Source organism: Mobula birostris, chromosome 15 (genome assembly GCF_030028105.1).
Source record: "Mobula birostris isolate sMobBir1 chromosome 15, sMobBir1.hap1, whole genome shotgun sequence".
Classification (NCBI taxonomy): Eukaryota; Metazoa; Chordata; class Chondrichthyes; order Myliobatiformes; family Myliobatidae; genus Mobula; species Mobula birostris.
In genome coordinates, this window is record NC_092384.1 from 33,913,198 (window position 1) to 33,926,592 (window position 13,395).

General features: G+C 39.9%; 1 protein-coding gene across 7 annotated transcripts in view; it reads right to left on the reverse strand.

The window, feature by feature from the left end:
• The window catches only part of chd9 (chromodomain helicase DNA binding protein 9), a 275,269-nt gene that overhangs the window by 97,733 nt on the left and 164,141 nt on the right, over positions 1 to 13,395 (reverse strand). For all 7 annotated transcript variants that reach the window (XM_072279569.1, XM_072279566.1, XM_072279567.1 and 4 more), the window contains 4 exons: positions 8,759 to 8,945; positions 7,531 to 7,680; positions 6,039 to 6,107; positions 982 to 1,037 (listed from right to left, as the gene is read on the reverse strand). In XM_072279569.1, coding sequence (XP_072135670.1) covers positions 982 to 1,037; positions 6,039 to 6,107; positions 7,531 to 7,680; positions 8,759 to 8,945 — 462 coding nt within the window. The remainder of the gene's footprint in view (positions 1 to 981; positions 1,038 to 6,038; positions 6,108 to 7,530; positions 7,681 to 8,758; positions 8,946 to 13,395) is intronic.

Consider the following 13,395-nt stretch of genomic DNA (forward strand, 5'->3'; position numbering starts at 1 on the left):
ATTCAAGACTGAAATTCTGTTGGTATCAGATTGCTCTGCTGAATTTTAGATGAGACATAACCCAAGTCCCCATCTGCTCTCTCAGGCAAATATTAAAGATTCAAAGACACTATTTTGAGGAAGACCAGGTAAATTAACCCCCAACTTTCAAGACGATATTCTCATTGAACCAATATTACCAGAAGAGTTTAACTGGATGCTTTCACCATGTTTGCTACTCACCACAGCATGCTATGCACTAAACTGCTGCCATTTCTTACCACACTATCTGCACTTTAAAAAAACAACTTCACTGGAGATATAGTGCTCAGGATGAGCTTAAGGGGATGTGGAAGTAACTAGACAAAGGCAAGTAATTTTTAAATTGTGCAGTACTTAGACCATTTCTTAGACTTAAATATTTCTTTTCTAGAATCCTATTATACTGTCCTTTAGCATAACTGAAGCAAATTTGAAGGTGATGATTTCAACAATATGTAAACTCACTATGCAGCCCAAAATATGCAATATCTTTCATGATCAAATTAAAATCAGCATCAGATTTTATCTTCTTTCACATTTTGCTAATCACCCGCATTGTCTTTTTACAACTACCTGAAATAATGGGTGAGAGTTTGCACACATACCTCCTCCATTTCCATTCAGCGGCCAATTGCTAGAAATAATGCAAAAACATCACAGAGAAGCTCGAATACAATTTAATCTCCCAATGGAAACCACAATTAAGCATTTCATTTCCAGAACAAAGCTTATAGCTCCTCATTAGCCTGTTGTTTTTCCACAAATATATTTTGCAATAAAAATCTTTTCACCCATGAGATATACACAGATGCATTTCTACTTAGATTCTTCTTAATTAGCTGTGATATGTACACATTCCATGGCTAAATTAAAGTAGCAAGATCAAGCAGAATGTTGAATGGGCACAGAACTTGACTCTGAAGTAGAAAATCACAGCATTAAAAAAAAAGATTTACTTACTAGTTTTTGTACTTAACAAAAAATTCTTCAACATCAGCCATATGTCCATTGGCCACCTAAACAAAGAAGCCTTTTGATTAAGATTACTTGTCAAATGTTCATTCAAGAATAAATACAGGCTACCCCGTGTTACAACTGTTCAGGTTTCAGAAAATCACCTTTATGGAATGCATAATTCTCTACTTAAAATGTAAGATATGGAATAATATTCACAAAAATCGCTCAGAGCATTTGTAAGAATTAAAGGTAATTTCCTTCTCCAATTTGCAGTTGCTGATATGAGTGGATGGTGTGGCTTTGTGCTACAGAGAATTGCAAAATGGATGATGGTTTTCAAGGAGCACAAACCAACTCTGGAATAAGGGGTTGTCTGTATGAGGCACTTTATGGAAAAAAAACAATCAACAATCCAACAATCAAATTTTTGATCATCCTAAAGGATTTTCCCAGATACTTCTCAGACTACAAATGTGGTAAGCACTGTCCTTCTCTCAACTGCCTCTAACTCATGCACAGTTTGATTCACATCACGATACAGGTCAATCCTGTTGTCCCTGTTCCTCATTTCAAAATGGCTTCTATTTTGTCCATCAATCCCTCAAGTGGTCCATATGTCGACCACCAACCTCGTTGGGCTGAAACATCTCAGACTTCACTGCCAATGCTCAAACGGTAACAAAGTTCGCTGTGCCGTGGTGACATTGTCCCGGACATGAACCATCTCTAAAAGGCTCTGACAGCCTGTAAATCCATGCCCCTAGCTTTGCCAGCTCTAAAAGCTATGAGAAGTTACCATTTTTTAATGTCTTTATCATATTTAAAACTATCATTTGAATAACTCAAATATCAAAATCTTTAAAATACTGTAATAAAGTTGACTAAAACACCTACAAACACCCATAAATAAAGCCATTAAACTAAAACAGACTAATTAGGAGCCTTCCTTTCTCTTTATCTTCTATCACCCAGAAACCCCAATGTGCAATTTTGCAGTGTAAATGTTGATGAGATCTACAGTAAGATCAGCCTTGATTAACCCCCCCAATGAATCAATCAGAACTTCAGTTCAGTAAATCAGAAAAACTCACATACGCTTCACTCTGTAGATTGTAGAAGGATAGATATTATAAACATTTATTAAAAGTTAAAACCACCAACAGTCAACAGAAGAGACTACTTCAAACTATTTAACTTCCTGAAGCAACACACAAAATGCTGGAGGAACTCAGCAGATCAGGCAGCATCTATGGAAATGAATAAACAGTTGATGCTTCGACTGAGACCCTTCATCAGGATTGGAAAGGAAGGGGGAAGATGTCAGAGGGGATAAGGTCAGCAAGAAAGTGATACACGAAGCCAGGTGGGTAAGAAAGATAAAGGGCTGGAGAAGAAGGAATCTGATAGGAGAGTGGACCATAGGAGAAACAGAAAGAGGAAGGGCCCTAGGGGAGGTGTTAGGCAGTTGAGAAGAGGCCAGAGTGGGAAATAGAAGGAGAGGGTGGAAAAAATGTATTTAGCGGAAGGAGAAATCGATATTTTTGTCGTCACGTTGGAGGCAGCTAAACTGAAAAACAAGCGTTGCTCCTCCACTTTGAGGGTGGCCTCATCTTGACACAACAGGAGGCCATGGACTGGCATATCAGAATGGGAATTGGAATGAAAATGTTGGGTCACCCGGAAGTTCTGCTTTTGGCAGATGGAACAGAGTTGCTGGACGAAGTGTTCCCTCTATTTAACTTACTGGCAGATTACTAATAGAAAAAAAAGGACCATTTGCTATCTTTCTGGACATTGCTAAACTCAACAAGCATTAATAACATAAATCACATAAGCATTAATAGCACAACTTAAGTATTAATAGCATAGCTGCAAAATTATTGCTTAACAATACTGTCTCAAATTTTTATCTCAATGAATTTAGAAACACCGGAAGACTGCATCAGTCTGGCAACAGCTCCAATGTGCTTGGGTGCCTATTATCCTCGCAGACACCTGATGGGACTATTTATAACTGTGAGAAACTTTGTCCAGACTACAGACGTCAAGATTGTCAATCACTTCCTGCAGCAGACAAAACGCAACTTGGCTCCAGCCACACAATTGATGCTAGATACAAATCAATTATAGCTGAAGCTAAAATTTCTTCCTTCTCTAATTTAACAATACAGCATGCAGTTCAACCAAAGAAATATTATGACCATCTCTCATGGAGATCTTTGTATAAATACTCGTGTTAAGGTAGGTAAAGTAAGTATTTTCATAAAAACGTCGAGCTGCTTAGAGAGAAATGAAATTAATGAGATACTAGTACAGCAGTGCAAAGAAAATTGTGGTTGAGTTGTGGTATATTATCACTGAATTACAGAAAATAAATTAAATTGTGCAGAAGTAATATTTACATTCAATAATTGTGATACTTGTTTCTGTGGAATATTAGTTTAATTCACATAAACATACCTTTAAATTACCCAAGTTAAAATCCCCTGGTAAACAGCAGTTTACTGCTCCACTACACTCAAAATAGCAGAAGGGTCAAATGGAATGCCTTCTTTTATTAGCAAGGCTGGGAATACCAAGGAGTTTGTACTAAAAATGTACACAAGTCATGTGAGCCACGTTTATTGCCTGAATTGTGTTCTCCAGACCACAGGAAAGGTGCAAAAATTTGCAGAAACTGGAAATCTGAAACAAATATACAAAATGACGGTGCTACTCTCAAGGTCAAGCAGCATATGTGGAGAGAGAAAGAATTAATATTTCATGTCATTGACTTGTCATCAGAAGGAAACGTTGGAAATCAAATGTTTAAATTGCAAACAATGGGAGTGGACGTGACCCAGAGAGATTGATTGCTACTAAAAGAGTTGGTGCTGGCTGGTGGAAGAGGAATGAAAACTTTTAAATGCAGTTGATCTGTCTGGAGGAGATGCAAGTAAAAATGCGAGAAAGCAAAACTAAATATGAGAAATCTGAGTTAAATTACTGGGAACCTGAAGTAAAAGGGAATGCCGGAAATATCCAGCAGGTCAAGCAGCATCTATGAAGAGAGAAAAGCTGAGTTAATGTTGCAGGTTGATGACCAAAGATCAAACCTGATGGCATGAACATCAATTTCTTGAACTTCCCCTTCCCTCTCCTTCACCATTTTGCATTCCCATTTCCCTCTCTCACCTCATCTCCTTACCTGCCCATCACCTTCCACTGGTGCTCCTCCCCCTCGTCTTTCTTCCATGATCTTCAGTCCTCTCCTATCAGTCCCCCTTCTCCAGCCCTATATCTCTTTCACCAATCAACTTCACAAATCTTTACCACCCTAACCGTCTGTCCCCACCCCCACCTCCAGTTTCACCTATCACCTTGTGTTTCTTTGTCCCCTCCCCCCACCTTCTTCCTCTGACTCATCTTTTTTTCTCCAGTCCTGATGAAGGGTCTTGGCCTGAAATGTCGACTGTTTACTCTTTTCCATAGACGCTGCCTGGCCTGTTGACTTCCTCCAGCATTTTGGGTGAATTGCTTCTTCGTGTAAAAATAGTGATCCTTCAAGTACTAATACTATACCTTCTGCGTCAGTTGCAATGCACACAGATTTCTAGAGGCACTCAGCGGGCCAGGCAACATCTAAGGAAGAGAGTAAACAATTGATGTTTCAGACCAAGACCATTCTTCAGGACTGGAAAGAAAGGAAAGTACTTCTTCCTACCCTCCCCCACCTTCTTACTCTGACATCCCCCCTCCCTTTCCAGCCCTGAAGAAGCCCAAAATATCGACTGTTTATTCTTTCTCCATAGATGCTGCTTGGCCTGCTGAGTTCCTCCACAAATTTTGTGTGTGTGTGTTGCTTTGAATTTCCAGCATCTACAGATTGTCTTATGCCTCTGAGTCAGTTATCTACCTTACTATCTATCTTCCTTTAATAATCTCACAGAGCAAAGCAAATATTTAATAAAGAAATCATTACAAATCATTAAATGTAATCTGTATTAACTCCCAGTGTTCCCTTTAACATTTATAATTGGCTTCAAGTCGTTTTGTCTGTAAGGAACTCTGGAGGCGATTAGCAAATCCTATAAACCTTTAATAAACAACTGCACTTAAAAATTTCTAATTTTAAAGTAAAATTATTTCTAAAGACTCTAGTGTGGCCAACTATGATTCTCTGCAGATGGCTACCAAACTGAGAAACAATGAGCATGTGGCTATAGTCCAGAAGAACTGTAATTTTAATTGGAGAAATGTGGTAATAGACTTTAAATACTGCAGAAAGTCCAGATAGAACACAACACTATTCAGACTCTGGACCACCAGTTTCAATAGAGTTCAATACACTTAGATATAGTTGCAAATTTCGACCATGAGATACAGGAGCAGAACTAGACCATTAGGCCCATTGAGTCTGTTCCACCATTTCATCATTGCCGATCCATTTCCCTCTCAGCCCCAATCTCCTGCCTTCTCCCTGTAATCTTTCAGGCCCTGACTAATCCAAATTGATCAACCTCTACTTTAAGTATACCCAATAACTTGGAATCTCCAACCGCCTGTGGCAATGAATTCCATAGATTCACCACTCTCTGGTTGAAGAAATTCCTTCTCATCTCTGTTCTAAATGGATGTCCCTCTATTCTGAGGCTGTCCCTGATGGTCTTAGACTCCCCAACCATCGGAAACATCCTCTCCACATCTACTCTATAAAGGCCTTTCAACATTCAATTGGTTCCAATGAGGTCACCCCTCATTCATCCAAGTTTCAGGAAGTACAGGCCCAGAGCCATTAGTTGGTCCTCATATGGTAACCCCTTCACTCCCAAAACAATACTCCAAGTGCTGTCTGACCAATGCCTTATAAAACCTCAGCATCGCATCTTTACACTTTTATTTCAGTCCTCTTGAAATGAATGCAAATCATGCATTTGCATTCCTCACCAGACTCAACCTGCAAATTAATCTTTAGGGAATCTGAACTCCTGCCTCCTGCACCAGTTCCTCAGTTTTTGGTTTATAGCTAATCAACCAAAACAAGTAAAAATTAGCTATTTCCACAATGAAAAGACCCTCACCTCTTTTTTCACTAGTCTTGAAGCCATAATTTTATCCACAATTGCAGCATCTTCTTCACTTGGGTTTTCCTGGGGAAGAGACACAATTCTTAAACAGTATCTAACCGAAAGAAAATTCCATGATATATTCCATCATAATGTCATTTCCAAATAAGTAAGAGAAGTAACATACTAGTTAACCAAGTAAATGACAATAAATTTTAAGGAAACAGGCCAAGTTAGAAGATCAACAATAAATCTTAAATTTAGGTCCAAAGCTGCTGGCATTCGCCCATCTTTACTTTGTGAATATCAAAGCAATTTGAGGATTTTCACACAAATGCTCCCATTTGCAGAAATCCTATTAGTCATTATCCAAAGTCCTTCCAATGCTTTCTTTTGTAACAGAATCAAAGGCAATTCCTGAATAAATCTGAAGTGAAGCAGTGTCAACCAGTTCTGCTTTAAAGTGACTGAGTCACAAGATCAAAGTATGTCTTTGATGAAATCATCACTGCGTCACAAATAATGCACTACTTTATAATTGGTTTTTCTGTAGTTCTCTTCATGGATGTTTCAAAATACAAAGTTTATTTAATCAAGTTAATGCATTATTTCAGTTTCTATCTTAAATAAGGCATTGACTTTTATTTAACAATCGATAATTTTTGAAAAGGTAAGTGAAATTCATTCCTGTTTTCTTGATGATGAGAAATTTCAATGTGACTGGCTGCCTAGTCTTTGGATGTTGAAGATCCACGTAAACACTTGACCTTCCATTGTCTGAATACCACAGTGATATTTTGAATTTATTAAAATTGCAATTAGTAGTCCATGCAGTCATTTACAGGCAGACCATAAACCAAAAAGAATCATCAATATCAGAGTAACACACACCCAAAGTGCTGGAGGAACTCAGCACGTCAGGCAGCATCTACAGAGACAAATAAACAGATGACGTTTCAGGCTGAAACCCTCCATTAGAACTGAAAAGGGGGAAGATGTCAGAATAATAAAATGGTGGGTGGGACAGAGGAACGAGTAAAATATAGTAGGTGATACGTGAAGCCAGATTAGGAGGATGCTAGGTTATTGGGGCGGGGGGGGGGGGAATGAAGTGGGTAGCTGGGAGGTGGTACGTGGAAAAGGACCTGATAGGGGAGGGGAATGGACCATGGGAGAAAAGGAAGGAGGGGCACATAGGGAGGCTATAGGCAGATGAGGAGAAGAGAAGAGGTAAGAGCAGAGCCAGAATGGGGAATGGAAAAAGAGAGAAGGGGGAAGAGGGGAGAAATTTCCAGAAGTTAGAGGAATCAATATTCATGCTGTCAGATTGGAGGTTACCCAGAAAGATCAGTTGTCCCGATCAACAACTCTTAATAGTTAATCCATACTTTAGTCATAATGGCTATATTATTGTAGCATCTGGCTATTTTTATCCAACTTGTTTACATAATTTCCATAGCTCTTCAGTCATTAGATTTTGCTACAAACGATTAAAATGGCCTCTCACCACAAATAACTGCACAGGTTGTTCAGCAGGTAGAACCACACCAGACCTGCTTTTTCCTTTAGCAGCAAGGCCATCATCATCATCAGAAACCTTCATCCCAATGTCTTCATTATATTTCTTTCTTTTTATTTGTCTGTTTGATCGTCTTTTCTGCAAATTAATTACAATTTTAAAATCAGCATTATAGTCTTTCTATCAGGCAGTTAACAGCCGTGAAGCAAATCTGAATAAAAAATGTTTAGCATTTTAAAACAGCTTGAGTTTCCTTTTAAAGGAAATCATTCTTATATTTCAGCTGACCTACTTTGAAACCAAAATTATTTGTCTTCAAGGCTGAATTCTGACTGAAAAGAGTTAATGTTCATGGTTACCTAGGAAACAATTAGCCAGCACACTGGAAATCTCATCAAGATTAGGTCATACCATTTTTTTTTGCCTGAAAGAAAATAAGAAGTTACTTCTGTATAGATCTGATGAACATTAAGCAAAATAAATGTAGAAAATCAAGGAACAGTATTTGGGCTTGTTTCTTGATCCTGCTGTATTTTATTTTCTCGTTTTCTCTTTCCTTGTGCGTAACCTTCTCTCAGGCCTTTAATTTCACTCATTCCCACTGCTGCCTGCATGGAGTTGGTACATTCTCCATGTGACCGAGTGGGTTTCCTCAGGTGCTCCAGTTTCCTCCCACAGTCCAGAGGCATACCAGTTGGTAGGTTAATTCCTCATTGTAAACTGTCCTGTGATAAGGCTAGGAGGTTTTGCTGGGTGGTATGGCTCGAAAGGCCAGAAGGGCCTACTCCCTGCTGTACCTCAATAATTTTTTTTTTAATTATTTCCCTCATGTCCTCTCTTCTGTCCCCCTCAATCACATACACTTCCCTCATCTTTTCTCAATGATGTTTTCCAGCTTTTTAAAAAATTTACCATCCATCTCTTTTCCTTTTCAGATTATTACAGTTCCTCTCTGGGATCCTTCGTCACACCCATTTCCCCATGATCTCATGCTGTCTATTCTTCCTCCAATCACCCTTTACATAATCCACTTCTCCCTCTCATACTACATTCCTTCCCCAAACCACACTAACTGCCCTTCACCTATCTACTTCATCCTCTGGTCTATGCTGCAGACACCACACTGCCCACTCCATCTCTACACCTGCTGCTCATTGTGTTAGGCACTTCCTGGGAATGGTTTTGCTTCCCAAAAGCATTATATATTAAACCTTACCTGACATCCAGTGATGGATTCTTTCTTTACTGATGGAGTGGGAATCTGTTCAGTATCAGATCCTTCTGCTGACAAATCATTCTTTCTTTTCTTTATTGATGGTGTGCAGATATGCTCAGAGTCCAACTCTTCTGCTGACAAATCATTCCTCCTTTTCTTTTTCTTGCCCAGTGTGATTATGATTTTGCTGTTGAATAAAATGGCATCAGGTGAGGATCCCGTCATATTGAATTAATTACTGATCTAAAACTTAAATTATCAAACTGTATAAAATAATTCTCTGAGAAATATTTGAAACAGTTTAGGAAGAGATGAATTGTGAATACACGCATGCAGTCTACTGGAGTGTGTTAAATAATGGAAGACTTTTCCATCTGACACACAACAAAGACATCTCTTTCCCTAACAGCTGATACTGCCATATCAGAAGCAGAGTGTTTAGGTCAAAACATCACGAGGTAAATCTTCCAATAGGCCACCATACTGGTCTACTGATCATGGCACCCATCTTGTGTGCTACAAGAGACTGCCAGGTAATACTGCAGCATTTTAGTGTGGATGTGTTTTCACCAGCTTTATACTTGTCACTTTCCTTGCTCGCTCTAACGGTTCATCATCAAAAATGGCATGGATTCTTACAAACAGTGGCCCTTTCATCTGTTTGCTACATTCAAACATCATTGGACGCTAGCCTAATACCAAACAATGGGATAGAAACCAGAAGATGGGATAACTCTTAAGGCTATCGGGTAGTCTAAAATAATAGTGAATTAGTGAGTTTCATAATTCAACAATTTTTTTTTGATTGCATCCCCAAACAAGTTTCTATCTTGATGAGCCACATGGTTTCCCGTTTTCCAGTTACTTTGCAACCCTTCTGACTTGAAGAATTTAACTGAGTGAGAACACACTGATAGAATGGTGGTCTCCAGGTCAGCATGAACCAGGCCAGTATTGGCAGACTAATGATTGCTAGTCACTGCAGAACCAATTATTCTGTTCACACACACTTCCAAAAGAGACTAGAAGATAGACATCTGTAGTAGAGCATCAACCAATCATATTTATCTTCAACTAGTAGTTTCTTAATGTTGTCATAACTAGGCTGGGTGGGAGGGGGCGGGGGGCAGTGGTAGAAGTGTGGTGGTGGGGAACAGTTCCCACTACCTATTAAATGTTCCCAAAGGCATGCATCTCAAATTGCCTCTGACAACCAAGTCCAGCTCCTGGTCTTGACGTGTGACTTAGCTGCTAAGCCCATCAGAACCATTTCTATTGGCACGAGCAGCAAAGGCTGGCTACTGCCATCTTAAAACCGGTCTCTCTGAGCAGACGAGGCCATGGCTGACGGTTCATCTAAGAGAAGGAAAGCTCTGATCTCAAACCCCTGCTGCCTTGTGACTATAATGGGATAGGCTTCTAGAGTAAAGCCTGAGGAAAAATCCGGAGCTGGAGTCCCTAAGGCAGTCCTATGTTAAGTTCAACGCTGACTGGCAACTCCTGCAACACCACTGTTGGCAAGCTGTACTGGTTTCTGCTGTTCCTTTAGATTCATCGGCTGCGCAGCAAGGGGAACCTGCTGCAAGGGCAATAGCTTACTCTCCATATTGTACTGGCTTGTCTTGCATATCAATTAACGGTGCTGCACTAACAATGTAGACAGCTAGGACACAACATTCACGGTTGACCTACAACCCAGAGAGGGCCTCTAGTGATGCCTAAAATGTCAGTAATAACCACTCAATTGGAAATGAGATTATTCTCTAAGTAAATTAAGAACAATGTTCAATTAAAAAAGGCTTAATTATTGCCAAGCAGTGAGGTAAGTCTGCGGACTGTGAGAATTCAGATATTATGACAGATCACGATACTAAGTGAGAAATAGAATATGTGAATACAAAATAGTATATTAAAAACTTGAAGAACTGTTCCAACCACCAATGATGCAAAATTGAGCAGAATACCAAAAATAATTTTTTAAAAATTTACTGCATGATAGGAAACGGATTAGAATTTCAATTATGAAAGTTCCAGCAACCCAGGTTCAATCTTGACTTCCAATGCTGTCTGTTGCAGACTTTGTATGTTCTCCCTGGGGCTGCAGGGGTTCTCCCTGCTGCTCTGCTTTCCTCCACTTCAAAAAGATACGGAAGTTGGCAAGTTAATTGCCCTCTGAAAACGTGTCCCTAGTCTGTAAGTGATGGTGAAATCCAGGCGGGGATGATGGGAAGAATAAAATGAGATTAGTGTAATATTGGTATCAATCGGTACGTGATGATCAACACTGACAGAGTAGGTGAAGTTATTTCACACTGCCAAACCTTGGTTTGAGGTTTCTGTTACCAGAAAAGTGATGAACATTTAGGGCATAAGTGGAGAAATCTCTTTATTGCAAATTGTTAGAATTGCAGGCTTAAGGCCAGTTGCCAGATCTTGAAGTCAGAGCCCACGATCAGTGAGTCCTTGGTCGGAGCTCAGAGGTTGGCGAGTTCAGAGACCGAAGCCTCTAGGTCAGTAGGTCCTGAGACAGTCTGTCCTGGGATTGGAGGTCCTGTCTGAGTGTGTGAATGGGCAACGTGAGAAAGGGTTTTGTTTTGTTGTTGCTTGTTGCATGTTCTCAGTGTGTTGTTCTGTTGAACATGGTGGGCCTGCCATGTATGTTGGGGCCGGAATGCATGGCATCACTTCTAAGCTGCTCCCAGCACTTCCTCAGATTGTGTTGGTCGTTTACGCAAACAACGGATTTCACTGTCTGCTTCAATGTATACGTGATAAACAAATACATCTAATTTTAATTCAACCGAAGGTTTGAAACCAAACATTTAGATTTCTTCACCCTGAAGGTTTGCAGATGATCTATAGTCACATAGATCATCGAGCTTTTGAGTCCAAAAGGAATCCCAAGGAATCCTACGGGGATGCAGTGGGAAGGTAAACTGCACAAAGTGATAGATCAGGCTCAGGGGACCAAAAAACAACTGTTCCTCTCTGTCTATCCGAGATCACATAACGCAGTACTGACGAGAGATTGAACACGGGAGCATAAACTGGTCCTTTTGCATAATAATCTGATCTTGGTCTGAGCACCCAAAATCTTCAGTGTTGCTGGCTGCAATGCTTGTCCCCATCCTCTCTTTGTCATTTCAATGTTTTGTTCTCTCCAAAAACCTTCTGGCCCTGGTTACAGTAAAGATCCAAAAACAAAATGACCTATCGTTTTAGAACAAGCAACAGAAAATTGTACTGTAGCATCTTGGCATTTCACAAAACAGAAGGCTAAAGGCTATTTTTATGGCTTTCAGTTTTTGCTTTTTAGGATTTGATTTACATCATCAAAATAAATTTTAAAAAATTATACCCATTAGATTCTTAAAGGATAAATGTAGATGTCAGGAACTCTGACTGCTTGTCAGCAAACAGAAGAGTTACCTCACACTTCAGGCGATCCGAGTTCAGTCCTGTTCTGCATGAAGTCAGCATGTCCTCCCTGTGACTTTGTGCTCTGGTTTCGCTCCCACCCCCATATCCCAAAGACGTACAGATTGGTGACTATAAATTGCTCCCAGTTTGTAGGCGAATAATAGGTGGGGAATATAAGAGGATATGAAGACCACTGTGGACTGGAATGAAGGACTGCTTCTGTCACTCTAACTTAACCCACCACAGATACTGATAACTGTACAAAACAAAAAGCAGGTACAATCAATATTGAATTGTATAATCCAATGAAAGCACTTTGTTTTCCTCACCATGATACAATCAAAAGGAGTTAAATATACATTGAAAACTACTTATCTGGAATAACACAACTGAAATTGCAGCTGTCAATAGAATGACATTGTTGATATCAGGTTAGCAGACTGCCTGCCATACATCTATGCAAAATCCGTAATGTAACTCAGATCTCTTGTTGTTCCATTCAGGAACGTGTCCCAAAGCACAAGGCAACTGGCTGAAGACAGTCTCACACCGTTTCTGTTTGTCTATGGCTATTGGGTGACCATAACTGACAGCAAGGCAAAGGTTTTAAAAGCACCCAAGGAATATTAGAAATCAAATATAAAAAACAAGTAAATTCCATTGACCTTCACTAATTCAATACAAATATAGATGCAGTTCAGTTTTCCCTAGCAAATAAATTGCCTGGAAGTAAACAGTGAGATTTGTTTTAACTTTTGAGTGCTAATGATATTTTTCAAACACAATAACTGCAGGTACTGGAAACCCAAGCGACATACACAGAATGCTGGAGGAACTCAGCAGGTCTGGCAACATCTATAGAAAAGAGTAAACAGTCGATGTTTTAGGCAGAGACCCTTCATCAGGACTGGAAAAATAAAATGAGAAGTCAGAATAAGAAGGTGGGGGGAGGGAAGGAAAAAGTACCAGGTGGTAGGTCATAGGTGAAACAGGGAGGGGGAAATCTGATAGGAGAAGGTAGAAGACCATGAAAGAAAGGGGGAGGAGCACCAGAGGGAGGTGATGGGCAGGTAAGGAGATATGGTGAGAGAGGGAATGGTGAAGGGGGGGGGCAGCTACTGTAAGTTAGAGAACTCAATGTTCATGCCATCAGGTTAGAGGCTACCCATACGGAATATAATGTGTGGCTCCTCCGACCTGTGTGTGGCCCCATCACG